The sequence below is a fragment of the Argopecten irradians genome, chromosome 3 (assembly GCF_041381155.1).
Source record: "Argopecten irradians isolate NY chromosome 3, Ai_NY, whole genome shotgun sequence".
Classification (NCBI taxonomy): Eukaryota; Metazoa; Mollusca; class Bivalvia; order Pectinida; family Pectinidae; genus Argopecten; species Argopecten irradians.
This window is the reverse complement of record NC_091136.1, coordinates 200,599-217,421: the sequence shown is the minus strand read 5'-3', so window position 1 is coordinate 217,421 and position 16,823 is coordinate 200,599. Positions and strand designations below refer to the sequence as shown.

General features: G+C 36.1%; 1 protein-coding gene across 1 annotated transcript; it reads right to left on the bottom strand.

The window, feature by feature from the left end:
• Positions 1–70: 70 nt before the first annotated feature.
• LOC138317217 (uncharacterized) lies at positions 71–5,813 on the bottom strand. The gene is made up of 2 exons (XM_069258768.1): positions 4,449–5,813; positions 71–4,143 (listed from the first exon to the last, which is right to left on the bottom strand). The coding sequence occupies exons 1-2, from the start codon at positions 5,713–5,715 to the stop codon at positions 3,716–3,718; spliced, it is 1,695 nt and encodes a 564-aa protein (XP_069114869.1). The 5' UTR covers positions 5,716–5,813; the 3' UTR covers positions 71–3,715.
• Between the last annotated feature and the right edge of the window lie 11,010 nt (positions 5,814–16,823).

Below are 16,823 nucleotides of genomic sequence, written 5' to 3'. Positions count from 1 at the left end.
TTAGCCAATTATTTGAAAGAATAACTCAACGCCTCGACACAACTTCAAACATATACTTCTGGTTCTCCAGTTACAGAGTCACAATGTGTAATCACACCCTCAATCACTCTATTAGAGGCTTTGCCAGAATATAGAAGTTACAAATGGTAGCGAGAACGAATGTACAATTATTGAAGTAGAAAGTTAAACTCCTTGTTATAATATGATATGACTTGTCTTTTTATAAAGAAACAATAAAGTGATAAATAAGACGCAATAGCAGCAATCACGACAACATTATAATGTTGATTTAGTTAGTAGTTTATAAAAAAAATATTTACATTTCCGTTTTCTCTTTGCTATATAACCTTACTAACTGCGAAATCGTTTACACTTGCGTAAACACAGTGGTTGCCGTGCAAGAATACACACACCGGAACACTGACTTCCGCAAGTAGTGTGAATGCGCATCCATATCAGTAAATAAGAAAATTAACAAATATTGTGTAAATGGAATGAAAAAAGATAAAGATAATGTGGAACTATATTTTGTGTTCTCTCTGAATTTGACAACATTCCCCGCCAAATTGAAGCCAGCTGTTCCGGGATTCCATCAATTGACCGGCTGTTCCAACAATCGTATAACATTGAGTTTTACTTTATTTGAACACTTAATTTAAATGAAATGGTCGGTCGAAATGTAAATATAAGGAATAATTTTTATTGTTTGTTGTTTACTGGTGTGTAAACTGCATTTTTTGTACAGATATTTCAACATGACGCGCTAACGCTAACTTACAACACCAAACAAAAGTTTAACTTCGTAATGTATGGTAATAGGGATTCATTTCACTGCTTTGTCGTCTGGCTCGGTGAGTCAACTTACGCACAATAATAGGACGGCGACGGGATGTATACTACGACCCGCGTTATGATATTTATTATTAATTTATTCTAATTCTTTTTTCAGAAGGCGATAATAAATGTAATCAATAACTTTTGCGACTCTACCAAATCATTATTCTCGTTTTACATTACCGTTTTAAATAAACATTAAAAGCCGTTTCGGAAAGGTAGTCTTCTTTAAAGAATAGATTTTTCATATCATAAGTTATGCAAACTATCATATAATCGATATAAGGGAGAAAACTTCCATACTAAATGTGAGACGGAGACAACTGCCGGCGGAAGGAGATGTTAAAAGAACATAGTGATCGCTCCGCCGTATACACCTTCTGGCCGTTCACTTTCCATACATGTATATGGAAGAACTGGAGGCAAGGCTATACATAGGGTAAAACGATTAAAAATGTTCAGTTAATACACAAAATATCATTTCAAGCCTCTGAATTCTTAAAAAATCTCTGATTAAAATTGACCGTTGTACACCACAAGTACGTATTGAACACATATAGTTTGATAAATAGCAGTTGTATTTTCTTGACTACCACTAAATTAAATCACAAGATTGATCGTGAGTTTACAGAGATAGAAATATAACGAATAATAATAATAAAACTCTGACCGCTTGCTTAGTCACGATCCAATATGGCGGCTATCGTAGCAAGTGATACGCTTAATTCAAACTAACTTTTTTCGTATACAATCTTATATCACATATGTTTACCATCCGATAATATAGTCAGTTAGATAAAAGCATTTGTCTTTCGACGTGTGCTGTTAATTATTTACAATTTAACCATGATTACACGTTCATTCTATGTAAACACGCCAAACGACACATAGACTACCATTCCGCTGATCTCAAATTGACATCCCTTACAAGATAAATATTCCAATTTTTTGTATGGATTCTATGCTGGATAACATGCGGTATCCTTTCTTTCGTAGTTGGCAACTTTCAAACAGTAAAGTAAGGAAATACAACTATGGTAATGACATTTTCAAATATAATGAAAACGTAGATATATTCGTGAGTGTTTGATTGCTCGATTTACATTTCATGATGTTATCACTTTCGATTTCGATTAATTTAACTTTTTGTCTCGCGTACATTTCTCCCATCAATTTCTCCCTTGCGTAAATTACACGGTTATGGTACGCGACAGATGATCTTTATGTTATTTTCAATATGGTTACCATCGAAGTTATATAGAATTTAACATTCAACATAATTATCCTTACATATCAACAATTGTAATAGAAATTCTTAGATACATAAAATAAATGTATATATAAAACATGTATAGCTATTCTCAGACGGCTGTAGATACTGCATAGATCTGATTAACCTATCCTAAACACAAATAAAAAAAAATAATAATAATTCCAATACATAAATTATATCTTAATATAAAAGTGTTATCTAGCTGTGTGCATGATTTTAACTACCAATCACTTGCTGTCAATTAGATCATGGCCTTTCATATGACTAATTCTTGTGGTATTCCAATGAGACAAAGTTTACACTTAACTTGCAATTTAAACTTTTACCATGAATCCAGATTGATGCATCGCTGAAGGCATTTGTTAATGATGATGAAACAAATAATGACTATTTGTTGTATTTTAAACTATATATCTACAAACGTTTGCCTGTACGTAGGATTAAATTGTACGTGTCTAAATGTAAAATATATTCTATTCTCTAGTGTTTATAAAACGCACTTCTCTTATCAACACTTTATATGAGCTCCTGTAATGAATCATTAGGACTTCTTGTATTATTCTAGTCGAGACATTTAATAACATAACATACAAGATGTAATACTTTAATTGTGTTACGTGTATAAATAAATGAGAGTTTCCGCCATCAGATATAATACGTTCTCCGGAAACACTGACCACAGCAGAAGTAGTCCATAAATGACCTCAGTGGTTGATAGGATAGTAAGAAACAGCTATATGATTTTATTACAATTTCGTTAATATGTCAATATACGTTATTTATTCACAAGTAGTTATGAAAATTCAAATAGTAGTATGAGTTCAGAGAAAATACGCCATTCGTTCAAGGTTTGGCGATCAATCAAATTAGGTTGCAAGCATGAGTTCCACGCGTTGCAGTTGCCAGGTCCAGGTGGTTGGGTCACGTTTACCTAACAGTCCTTAAATGAGCTAAGCTTGGCTGACGATAACATGATATCTCCATTTACCAGCATAACGACTTTGTAGCACCTGTTGTAGACACCAGTAAACATGATGACATAATAATTAGGTAACAGAAATACGTATTTTTTATAAATTTAATGTCAACTGTAATAAAAAGCTTAGGCATTATGTTTACACACTTTTGATCAATATAGTTATGTCCAAGTAAAACCGAAGAAGCGATTTATAGGCATTAGGCATTATGGACAAATATACATATATACGTAGAACAAGGAAACAAGCCAAAACCCGGACGATACAATCAACATTATCAAGAATAGCTAGAAACATGATAAATAACAGTGTAGCTCAGTAAAATAAAGTTCAATTAATGCATGATACCTTGATTTTTTCTAATATTAGCACACAAACCAATATACTGATACATGTACATGTAATGATTGTATCCATTGTGTTATTTAAATGTTCACCTTCAACGACTTCCATGATGCTTTCTTTGTCAGTGGCAACCTCTACATGCATGTCAAATGGATTGAATTTAGATATCATCACATCGGTATCCACGGAAGGAATGCTAATGTATATTGTGGGACAAGAGCATTGAAATGATGCTAATGTAGAATTTGGTCCAAGAGCATTTAAAATTTTGATATCAAATCGGAGTTCACGGAAATGATGCTAACGTATATTGTGGACCAAGAGCATTTAAAATCGCACCGATAGGTGTAACGACTGTCGATGGAAATTTATTGATGTCAACATTAGTATGACCTATAGCCATTCCTATACAGACCAGCTCCCCTCTGACCGGTTCCTTCATGAACACAGCTGATCCGGAATCCCCTTCTAGGAAAAAACTTAAACTTGGGTAGACGCCGAACACTTGATATTGGTTGATCATATGGGCCGCTCCGGTGTTCCTGGGTAGTCCGAGTATAGTGGACAGTGGTCTGACATCACAACCAGACACGTCAAGGACACCTCTGGTCACGTCACTGACGCTTCCAAACTTAAACACTGTTTGTGATGCTGCAATATTCCGGACGTTAGTCTCTAACCATCCGTTGTTAAACTCGGGAAGTTCATCAAACCCTGTCAATTAAAATCAAGATCTAGTAGTAATAAAATATTGCAAATGGTTATTCTTTATTGTTAGAAATTGGCCGTGATAATTATGTTGAGTAATGGACATACAGAAAGGATAATAATATGGATATGCATCTTCATTTAGGGGCTTCTACCATTCTATCGTAATTTTAGAATGATTGCCCCTGAAAATCGAACGATTTTCTGGCTATACAATACGCTTGTAGTGCCTCATTATGAGTATAATAACATTTTAAAGATTCAGGGAATGATATGGATTAGAATTAAGTAATCCCTAAATGAGAACTTACCTGCTTTTTTGTAACTGTTTCTGCTATTATTAGCAAATCGGCCATGATTTGGGATCCTGTTCCTTAACTCAACGACAGTTACATCAACGCTAGGATTCAGCTGAGGATTAAAAATGGCTCTATGTACATATCCACACGGTATCGGTATCCCGTGGTTTCCGGGGGTATCTAAGGACGGCTGCACCACTTTTATTTTATCGCGGCCATTGAAGTAGTAGTCCAACGGTTGTGCTGGATTTTTGATATTAAAGAATACGTGTGCACAGCTTAGGAAACCGATTTCGCTACCATACCTAACGAATGGCCCGAGTGTGCCACCAACAGATTGCAGGATATGCCCTTGGTCATACTCGGGTGTCGATCTCCCGACATTGCAACCCATTTTAAGAGTTGGGTGATAGGAAGAGCTCGGCAACGTATCATACGCTCCATATCTGAAATAACCCTCACGAACATTAACATCTAGGAAGTCGCCGTTTCCAATATCCAACCTTTTTGGAAACTCTTGTTCTCCAAGGGGCACGACTCCTTTTGTGCTGCAAAAAAGTTCAATACACGTCTTTTCTATGATGCCTTTCCCGTGATTCTGGTGCTTGAATCGAGCAATTCTGATGATATTTAAATTGCTGTGTTCTGTCCAAAGTTTTTGACGATGTTTTGACAGTGCTTTCTGTGCTCGGTTTGTTTCTTCGTTCGATACTGACATCCTTTCTCTGGCGTCATCATCGACCTCCTGTGTTATTTTGTACGGATTAACAAGCATAACATGACCGAGATCCTCAAGCTCGTAAGTAGAAGCCTTTACCACTAGCACTGAATATACAATGTAAACCCGAGTGCGTCCCCTGCATTTATCCATGCGATGCCCTGGAATGACAGTTGCGGGCTGAATGTCAAAATGCTTCAATTTGATTTTTTCGGCTAGGTCCATCATGAAAACTTTTTCAGTTGGTTCACTAAGCTTTAATGTTCGAAAGCAAAATCCCATGTTATTTTCACTAGAGTATGTTACCAGCGAACAGACCATCTCCGTTCTATCTAGAAATGCAGCCAGATATAACGCCGTGGCAGTTTTTACCTCAAGTCCTTTCAACTCTTCTACCAATAGCAGTTCACATATTTCACAATCACTATCCCATTCGGTTTCTTGCCATTTTGCCATACATTCGACCATTTCCGGCGATCCACACACAGCTACGATTTGAAGTATGCGAGGAAAGGACATACCAAGTGGTGGTGATTTTTCAAAAGTTTCGAAAGTCTTCATGTCTCTCTTCTTCACAATTCTGATGACCCATTGCAAGTCTGAAATATCAAGATATATCACAAAATCACAAAACACATGAACTTATCAATTAGTATGAAATATTAGAATAAGGTAAATAACTAGAAATTGTGCATTCCCATTTATCATCTTCGCGACGAAGGTAAATGCATGTTCATGTTTTCCGATTCCTTTTCCTATATATAATATTTTTGTGGTGTCTCATTGTTGCAAAAATAAACACTATAACTGCAGAAAAGATTACACGATGTCATATCATATCTATCACAAGCTATAAAACTTTCCACTTAATATCCGTCGTAGGAATTGATAAATATCTGCGCGGTCAGTATTTAATCATCCTGGTCAGTATGTCCGATAAAATTGTTTACTTGACTGAAAATCACTTTCTGGCCGTTTGCATTATGTTGTAGCGTATTTATATCGAGAGAAAATGTATATACAATGTAAATTACGGTATAAAGTTAATTAATTATAAGATTATATTGTGTAAATAGAGTTTACACAATGAGTGGTTGTTGAATATTGAATTTATTCTACACGAGTAACTTTATAACTTACGAGTGTGGGAGAAATTCAATATTTAACATCCACGAGTTGTGTGACCTGTTTCTACCACAATGATATTCGCTTTTAGCCGATAGAAATACGGTGAGGATAAGGTAACCTGTATTTGCTGTTGCAAATAGGGTGTAGTAATATTTTTCATTTCCCATTTTTCTAATTGGTAATATATATTTAAGATGAAATGTTATTCATTTAACGTTTTATTGAGTTTAATTTTTCATAGTAGCTTCAATAATATAAAAGTCATTGTTGGACTATATAAAAGCATGCGCATGGCATGGTGCCGTCTCCTCCCGCCAAATAATCAGCAGGCTATTGTAATCTAGTTAAGTCCGTTTCAGACTCGTTTAATCTACTAAACTCATCAGTGAAATCCTGTCCATCAAAATGTGTTACACACATTATTAGTATTTCATGTCGATTTTACACCCCGCATGAACAAGTCACGTATTTTTGACACAACGACCACGACACACGCTTTCCAACACCAGTTTGGACGTCACCGGCGATCACAACATAGTATAACGTCATTCGATTGTTGATGACGTTGACAAATTATGACGTGACTCTAAAGAATGCGCAAAACGTTTATACCACGTGTGATTGAAATTGTTAATCAACAGCTGCACTGTTTATTTGATACCCTGAGAGTTAAATATTGTGGTAGAAATATTTATACATTAGGCTGTTTTATGTATAGAAGAACATTATGATATTATTATGTGAGGCAGTATTATAAAAGGTATTACATTGTTTGAATTAGCTAAAGATGGAACCGGAATTGAACAAGACTGTAAAAGGACAACTTTTACGGTAAGGTAATTATTTACCAGTAAATATATGGAATTTTATATATAAACCGTTTACAATAGTTTTTAGTTGGATATTGGTACGAAAAATTCTGTATAAGTTATATTATTTTTCTGTATAGATACCAAGTTACGCTATGTGAACAGCCTGTCTTATAACTGTGTATGCTGTGTTGATTATACTGGCAGATAAGTAATTGAATTAGTATAACTTGCAGCAGATCTTGAGTAAGATTGCCACAAGAAAATACTATGTATTAAATTAGAGCTTAGCATAGATAATCACAAACCATAGCCTGCTCGAAATGACCGACAGTCATATGTGTAAAGTATGCTTGCTAGAGCCTGTTGTAGTTTTTTTGGCTTTCAATTGATCATTATAGCATTTTTTGTAACTATGACGGAGATATTGAAGGTTTTACCTTTAGCTCCTTGATATAATAGGAGTTATGTGTTCAGTTTCCAGCGCAGTGCCGAAGTGGTGTCCGTCATTGATAGAGACGAAGTTGTCTGCCGATTTGCAAACTATATATTACACAAACAACAACATGATCAGACTGAACTCGCGGGAGCCTCAAGCTTATTTGAGGTAGTGTAACATAACCACTGCTTGCCCGTATAGTCAATGAATTGTATGAGTCTGAAAGTTGTAAGCAGAGTAACCATGATGCCGTAAAAATGGTCAAATAGGCCTTCGTGTTACACACAGTCTTATTCTGCATGAATGGGAAAGGAGTCGGCAGCCAGATACACTGTATAAGCAGATTATTTGATGACAGCATCTTACCCATCTATAAAGGTTTACCGAGGAATAACGTAAACATTAAACTACACATGATTTGTCTTAAAGCAAACTTCATTCAATGAGAGCGTTCTCAGAATTTTTTTCCGAGCATCCTGAGATTGCTTTGAGCCCAGTGTAGACGGATTTCACCGCAAAAAGGTGAATGAATTGAATTTGCATCAACAACGGTGGATCTGGGCCGTATTGTCTACCCGAATTGCTACTTTTGCAGCTTCAACCTACGTCCGTGTCAGGTTGATTATTACGACGGCCCATATCATCCGACATGGTTAACTGCTTTATTAAACTGTAGTTGTACCCACATTTGTGGTGATTGTCATGGTAACTGCTAATGTAAAAAAGCACTTGCCAACATGTTTTGTCGTTTTATTTGTTTCCAATAGCCTAAAACAGAAGTTATCCATTTTCGACTGTCTTTGAAATTTGTCATCAGGCGGTTATAATGAGATAGCTATCTTGTTATAATGAGATAAGTTCTTGATAAACTGCAAGTCATGGTCTGACCTTGCCTATATAGGCCGGGATCTAGGGGGGGTCTACGTGCACCCCCCCCCCCCCACAACTTAACGAACCAAGGTTTTTCTGAAGCCTTATGACCCACTGATAACGAAATCGAGAGGTAACATTGTATAAACTGGGATGAACTTCCGGTTATGACGTCATCAAGATGGCCGCCATCTCGTATTTCACTAAAGATTGAAAAATAGTCATAACATTGACATTTTTCAACCGAAGAAGACAAATGAGGCATCAAAATGACCACAATAGAACAACAAATACATATCAGGACCATATATTCCAATATATGTAGTTATTTTTCTACGCAGGAAATGAAAAAATCGGATTTTAAGCTCAAAAATGGTAATTTTTTAGCAAATTTTTCATATTTGGCTTGACGCAGCAAAAATTTTGTCAACAGCAAACTATTATTTCTAATCAGTTATTTGACCTCTTATCAATCAGTAAAAAACAACACCGACAAAAAAAACAATGTTAACATTGTATAAGCTCCGGTTATGACGTCATCAAGATGGCCGCCATCTCGAATTTCACTAACAATTGAAAAATAGTCATAGCATTAACATTTTTCAACCGAAGTAGACAAATGAGGTATCAAAATGATCATGATGGAACATCAAATTCATATCGGGACCATATAATCCAATATATGTAGTGATTTTTACGCAGGAAATGAAAAAATAGGATTTTAAGCTCAAAAATGATAATTTTTTAGCAAATTTTTCATATTTGGCTTTACGCAGCTATAATTGTTTCCCAACAAGAAACTATTATTCGTAAACAGTTATTTGACCTCTAATCACTCAGTAAAACAATAAAATATATAGAGATACAAAAAAGAATTATTGTTATACCATCATTAAGTTTACAAAACATCACCGGGTGCGTATACTGGGTATATGCTATTTTTTCTAACTCCAAACCGCTGACACTACAGTTTCCTGGTGTATTACAAGTTCCTTAAATAAGTTTGACTATTGACGATTTATAAGTAGGAAACATGAATGTAAAGTTGACAGAATATCTAGCCTCGGGTAGGACAAGTCACAGTTTCGTTTATTTCCTAATGCATATTATTAGCAAAATGTCAGATAGTTACCACAATGTCACATATTTCTTTCAGTGGTTTAGCAATTTGTTAAGCATCTATTTCAGAGTACTTGAGAGGCTGGAGCTTCAGGTGGTTCTCAGGCGCTAGATTATAACCATTATCATTGTGCATGCTTTCCCACCTCACTGCACTATCCTCTGACGTGACTCGGCATGTCTGATAGCTGGTACATGCAGTCCAAATCAGAGTAATCGAGATATCAGTATCCAATTCGTCGAAAGCCAGAGCGTCGTCGTTCTTCGATGTCGATGAGATGATGTGACACTACATTACCAGTGGTGTTCTAGCCTGTCATCTTTCATGGCCCATCCATGGCCAGAGTTTATATCAGGAACAACAGGTTCAGGGATGTGGGATCTCCTTCACATTCTAACATATCGTATATGCTGTTTCATACTTCTCAGGAAATTACACCAGATCCAGATTCTTCGAATGGTGGAATGATTCAAGCACCATTCATCAACCTTGTGGACACTCGTGCGACTATAGATGGCACAGGTGATATCCTCGAGGTCTTTAATGAGGTCATAACTGTTAAATGTTTTTCATTGGTCAGACTTTCCCATGTCCCTTGAAGGTACTGGTTGTGTCGCATCTGGTGTATGCGTGGATACACCATTGAAAACTCTCCAGAAAAAGTTTTCTACAGTGCTCTCCAGACTTGGCAAAGAGAGGAACTTCACTGTAGACCTCATTTATGACCTCAAATAATTCACATGTGTCATCTATGGTCACTGAGGGTTCACAAATATGAGGAATTGTGCTTCATACGAATTAAGGAGATGCAACTCAACCCTTCGCAGAATGTGGCTCTGGTGTCTTTTCCATCCTACCGGAGAGGTCTGGAACATCATATACGATATGTGAATCACTAGGTTGAAAACAGGATGAGCTCCAACATCCGCGAACCCGATGTTCTTGATGTTACCTCTGGCCATGGACGGTTGAGAAGTTAGAACCACGATGGTAAACCGGTAATGTAATGTCACATCAGCTCATCAGCTCATCGACACTCTGGCGAGAAAGCACGCACAAAGATAATGCTTATCATTAAGAACTATTGAAAGAAATATGTGATACTGCAGTAACCATCTGACATTTCCTTACGTTACACACAGAAAAATAAAGTTAACAGTGGATGCGCTATTTCTAAAAGAAACAAATTTCGGAAAGTGTCGTGGTATTAACGGAAACAAATGCTTTCTTCAGTTTTAATTTGATACCCTATTAGTTGGCGTTGTGCAGTAAAAAATTCATTTTGAGACGCTACTAGTCTACAAACTTTCGAACACGAAAATGGATTTTGTTAGGAAATTGTCAAGTCCCTCTTAGATATTAAGCCACCTTAAAATTCAAATGTGTTAAGATATGGATCGTCAATTGCCAATGTTATCTTCAGGAAGTTCTAAGACATCCGGAAACTGTAGTGTCAGCGGTTTGGAAAAAACAGCAATCATGTACCCTGTATACGCACCCGGTGATGTTTTGTAAACCAAATGATGGTATAACAATCATTCTCTTTTGAATTTCTATATATTTTTGTTTGTTGTTGTTTTTACTAATTGATAAGAGGTCAAATAACTGATTACGAATAATAGTTTCTTGTTGGGAAACAATTATAGCTGCGTAAAGCCAAATATGAAGAATTTGCTAAAAAAATTATCATTTTTGAGCTTAAAATCCTATTTTTCATTTCCTGCGTAGAAATCACTACATACATATATTGCATTATATGGTCCCGATATGAATTTGATGTTCTATTATGATCATTTTGATACCTCATTTGTCTACTTCGGTTGAAAAATGTTAATGCTATGACTATTTTTCAATTGTTAGTGAAATTCGAGATGGCGGCCATCTTGATGACGTCATAACCGGAGCTTATACAATGTTAACATTGTTTTTTTTAGTTGGTGTTGTTTTTACTGATTGATAAGAGGTCAAATAAACTGATTAGAAATAATAGTTTGCTGTTGACAAACATTTTTGCTGCGTCAAGCCAAATATGAAAAATTTGCTAAAAAATTACCATTTTTGAGCTTAAAATCCGATTTTTTCATTTCCTGCGTAGAAATATACTACATATATATTGGAATATATGGTCCTGATATGTAATTTCTGTTGTTCTATTGGTGGTCATTTGTGATGGCCTCATTTGCCTTGCGTTCGGGTTGAGAAAAATGTCAATGTTATAAAGACTAATTTTCATGCTTGTAGTGAAATACGTACTGAATGGCGGCTCATCTTGTGATTGACGTTCATAACCGGAATGTTTTCAGTCCCAGTTTAATAGCATGATACCTCATCGAATTCCGTTATCAAGTGTGGTCATGTCAAGGCTTCAGAAAAACCTTGGTTCGTTAGAACTTGTGGGGGGGGGTTGCAACGTAGACCCCCCCTAGATGCCCGGCCTGAATATGGTGTGTATTATCTCCTTTGAAGATGACAGACAATGTGATACCCCGTGCGCTAGGTCTGCTAATACGGACTATCATCATGTCTGTATTCATATCGTTCTTTGTTAATCATTAATAGAAGAAATAAGGAATTTACAGATAGTATGTTTAAATGCCATAGAACTGTATTTCACTGCATTATCTGCTGCTATCAGATCTAACACAATACTCCCTTAGAAGTATTCCAGTACCATGGGACAGAGTGAGAATGAAGTCTGGAATCGGTCATGACAATACGAATACACGAGGTCTTTTTTTGACTGGAATCCTTCGACATTCTCGAGGTCATCTACATTGAATCGATTCGGGACGACATTTGTAATGGGGGGGTGGGGGTTGGGGGGGGGGGGTGGGGTGGGGCAGGTTCTGGGGGTGGGGAGGGGGTGGGGGGGGGGGGTTTGGGGGGGGGTATGGTTATGAGGTATGGGAATATTATAAGTCCCGAAATTGGGAATTTTGGTATGAGAGGGGAAGTATGGAATGAGGATAGGTGTAGGCTGTATCGTATGAGTAGATAAGGAATATGGTTTTGAGAGTGAGGAAGTATGGTAATTGAGAGTGAGAATATGGTTGTATTCGTAGAAGTAATGGTAAAAGATTATGGGCTGGATATCCGAAAGTTATCGAGGTCTTGGATGGGTTTTGGTCCCGACATTATGCGAGGTCTGGGATGGATCGTCCATTCAACATCGAGAGTATGGTCTTTACTGAACATAATCCACCTTATCAAATGACTTCGGTCTGAAACATGTAAACACAGTCTATGTTATTATGCATAAATTACATAAGCCCAATGAAATATCAACAAAACCCTCAATGCATATTTCGTCTCAAATACTCGGCCATGCTGTTTCGTTCAATATATGTGGTATAATAAATCGCTCAGGAGTATACATTTGTCTTGGATGGTCACGTTGGTTACATGGAAATCACGATTTCCATTTTAATGACAACAATTGTGTTCAATAGACATGGAGTCGCCTAATGCGTCGGCTTTCTAGACTGAATGTTCCGCAAATTCCTATCAATGACATCGATGGATCTCTAATTGATTCTTGTCAAATGATAATGCATTTAAATTATAAAAACCGTTAATATGGTGTAAAATCAGGAACTTTCGATCCCTTTTTTGTTATTTGAAAATATCAATTTGATTTACATTAAAACCTGGATATGATTAATTTCATTGTGACAGGCAAAACACATTAATTCCATCTCGACTTTAAAGTGTCGTTTTTTATGAAACATCTGTTATGCTTTGTGTAATATTTAGTGAAATATAGATTGTTAGAATACCTCTTGCTAGAACATATTTTATTGAATTTCAATGTATTCGATACGGCGTACGCTTGCTGTGTATTGGTATTTATGTTGCACACGCAGTTTCACGAAAGAGAGAGATCTAAGTCCCCACCGTAAATTATTTTTGGTCGCCGTGATCAAAGAAACTAAAGTCCTTTTCTCGTGCTTTCCTTCCCTCCGTTTTCCATTTAAAAATTAAATAAACACATGGGAAACTTCACATAAAGTTGTCAGGTTGTGTTCAGTTGCAGAGCGATACCTTTCTGTTTATTGTGTAGCTAGTCGAATATCTTTTTGTCTGCCACGGTGTAGCTTGTCAGAATAACTATTGTATGTTATTAATTTCTTGTCAAATGTCTTACATATGTGGCTACGATGGTGTTCATAGAGGATTTCATTTTATAAAATAAAGGGACAATGCAATACTAAACAGACCGTGCAAGTTTTATAATGTGTATGAAATCTGCGCCTTTCAGTGCTTTCTGAAAAAGTGTCCGAAGTGATATTTGACGCAAACCATAGAATGATCTATATCAGTCAATGGAAAGAGAGATCACCCCTAGTACCCTTCTTTATCGGATTCTGTTTGTAATTTCAACCCGCCTTTGTCTTAATTGGTATGTGTGGATGTGGTTCGAAATGAAATGGGAATATGCAGAACCAGGATCGAGCGGACCCTATATTACCTTTCTATTTTTTTATTGAAACCACCAACCTGCAGTCAGTACCTTGCAACTGCCCCACACGGGACTCGAACTCGCGACCCAGATGTGGAGGGCTTATTGCAAGTAACAAGTTGGAAACCAGCTAAGATTAAAATTAACGTATGCATGTTACCTAAAGAGCCAATAAAACTAAGATGCTTACCATTTTACCATGTGCTGTGTAAATTGGTTGTATTAGTTATTGTAGTTACGTGTTGATATTTTAACATAGTTGGCATTTGCAAATAAGCAATATAAGTTTGAGGCTTGATCGTCTCTTAATGTAACTCGGTTCCTTTGTTTTACGTTTAACGTTCAATCAAGGTAAAATGAGGGAACATATCACTAAAAGTTACATTGCAAGTAACACTCTTCATAGTTATAGAAATCCCATTTAATCTATTTAACACGATGTTTTCAAAACCTGTTCAATGTTATTATATCTCGGTAATTTAACACGTGCCATGTCAATGAGCTGTATTGATCATATTCTAAATATTTAGAAAAAAAAATTCCCAAAATCTAAATGATCTACTAATAACACTTTCCGTAAATTCAGAACACAATCATATCAGCAAATTACAAACGACGCTTTAATTTACCTACCTACCTACCGAACTACCTACATGATAATAGAGTTATAAAGTTGACATTTGAACATGTGTAAATGTAACTTGATATCGATTCCTCTCATTTACTAGTCTCATATTCATTCGTCCTAGCTAAAAACAGACTCTCTAGCGAGAAGTTTCATTGAGACTTATACTATTTCCTATGGTTATATCAACTTCATTTTCTTGTGCTGATTACATCCAAAGAGGCTGACATTGAAGACATATTGAATATTAAAACCTTGCTTTAACACCCAATCTGTTAATTACCTGAATGTCAAATAATATTAAAAAATACTTACTCTACTAGGATTTACTCCATGCTGAAGAAGTTTGACTATATCAGTATGTCCTTTTTCAGCAGCTCTTTTTAAGGGTTCTCCCTGTGTACAAGTTTTGTATTAATTATCGAAGACAATTTTACATACACACATTTGACGTTTTAATTTGTGTAAATGTAGCTCAATCTCGGTTCCTCTATCTTATTGTCTGAATTACATTAATCCAGCTGACGAAACGCTCTATCTATCGAGAAGTTTCATTGTGACTAGTACAGGGTGTTTCAGAAAACATGTCCCGAATTTAATGTTTAATAAAATCCTAACCAACAAAGATCCAGATATAAATTGTAGACCATTCAAACATGGATATCCATAGAATGTTATTGGTGTGTATATATAGCTGTAGTTTAAGACATGTAGTTTATATTCCACATAAAACAAACTCCTGTAATTTCAAAAGTATTCGCAAATGACATCATCTAGTTGAGCGTTCGCCCCTGTGAGGAAGGCTCTGGGTTCTGTCCCCTGGCCGAGACAGACCAAAGTCTATAAAAGTGGTAGTTTCTGCTCCTGCTTAGCGCTCAGCATACAGGGAGTGGGGACGACTGGTTCGCCCGTTGTCAGTATAAAGTGACCGGGTGGGGTGTGTTTGCTTGGTGTCTTCGGCGGCATGCTTCAGTGATATAGCACTATAAAAAGGGCAATAGTTCCACTATACAAGAAGACACAACACGAATATACCGCAGTCTCCCAAAACACGCACCTCGCACAACATACACGCAACACTACGCATACATGGGAGGCCGTCCTTACATGACCATAGCTGTTAATAGGACGTTAATAAATCAAACAAACAAACAAACAAACAAAAATGACATCATTATTATGAGTAACGTCATCTTTATATTAGTCAATAATTTGCCTAAATGTCGCATTTATTCTGTGAGTATTTATTGCAAAATATTCCAACTGTAGTATAGCTGTAAAAAACATTTTTTGTTGTTTCTGTGTAACATTAAGGTATATTTGTCTGCCCAAAAATCATCTCTGATAAAGTTCCATCGTTAAAATAATTATTTCTACCACGATACTATAAATCTGTGTAATCGAATATAAAAACCAATATATCATTTTTAACGTAGACCGTCCCTTCTGTGACGTCATACGTTTGTTACGTCGCTATCCGAATCCCGGCAAACGTATTTTATTTCTCCGTACCCATCTATTACAACTCGCTTCTGAAATCGGCATTCGAGCAAGTAATTTCGTCTAGAACCTTTTCGAGTGTTTACTTGAAGTGTATCAATCTAAAGGTGTGCCAATCGGTAAAACCAAACAAGGGTAAATGAATAACACAAAACGTTGAAAATTGCTACGGATTCGCGTAATTTTTTAACATTTTCAGGCCAAAATTTAAGCGGTATTAGGAAGCAATTCGGTCATAAAATGAAAAATAATGCGGTGAGGTATACTTTTATTGGCTTTTCGTATTGCAAATAAGCCAATCTTCATGGAAATTATACAAAATCGATTTTTCTTGAGATCTTTTTTTCAGAAAAAAAGAAAACATGACTATTTTGATGCAATTTTTTACTAAAATTGGGTCCGAACTTAATTTTAATATAACATATTTTCGTTTTATTGTGGAAAACCCACCTTATTGGATATAGCAATGAATTCTATATCACCTACTGAAGGTATGAACATGTTACAGGCATATTATTTATATGTTAAGGGATGCTACAGGGAGGAAATATCATTTATTTAAAAAAATCCTTAAAATCCGTAATATTATGTCATTAGTACATATCTTTAAGCAACCCTGGAAGAAAACTTAACCCGGTGACATTTAATTTTTATGTGGTTTTTGTGATCAGGGTATACCTAAAATCCAAATATCAAAAAATGTATGAAATCCATGAGAG

Bases quoted from the DNA above. Each gene is read 5' to 3' on its own strand.
- LOC138317217 (XM_069258768.1), bottom strand. From the start codon at position 5,715: ATGAAGACTTTCGAAACTTTTGAAAAATCACCACCACTTGGTATGTCC. The intron at 4,144-4,448 runs GTAAGTTCTCAT...TTTAATTGACAG, and splicing joins AAACAGTTACAAAAAAGCAG to GGTTTGATGAACTTCCCGAG.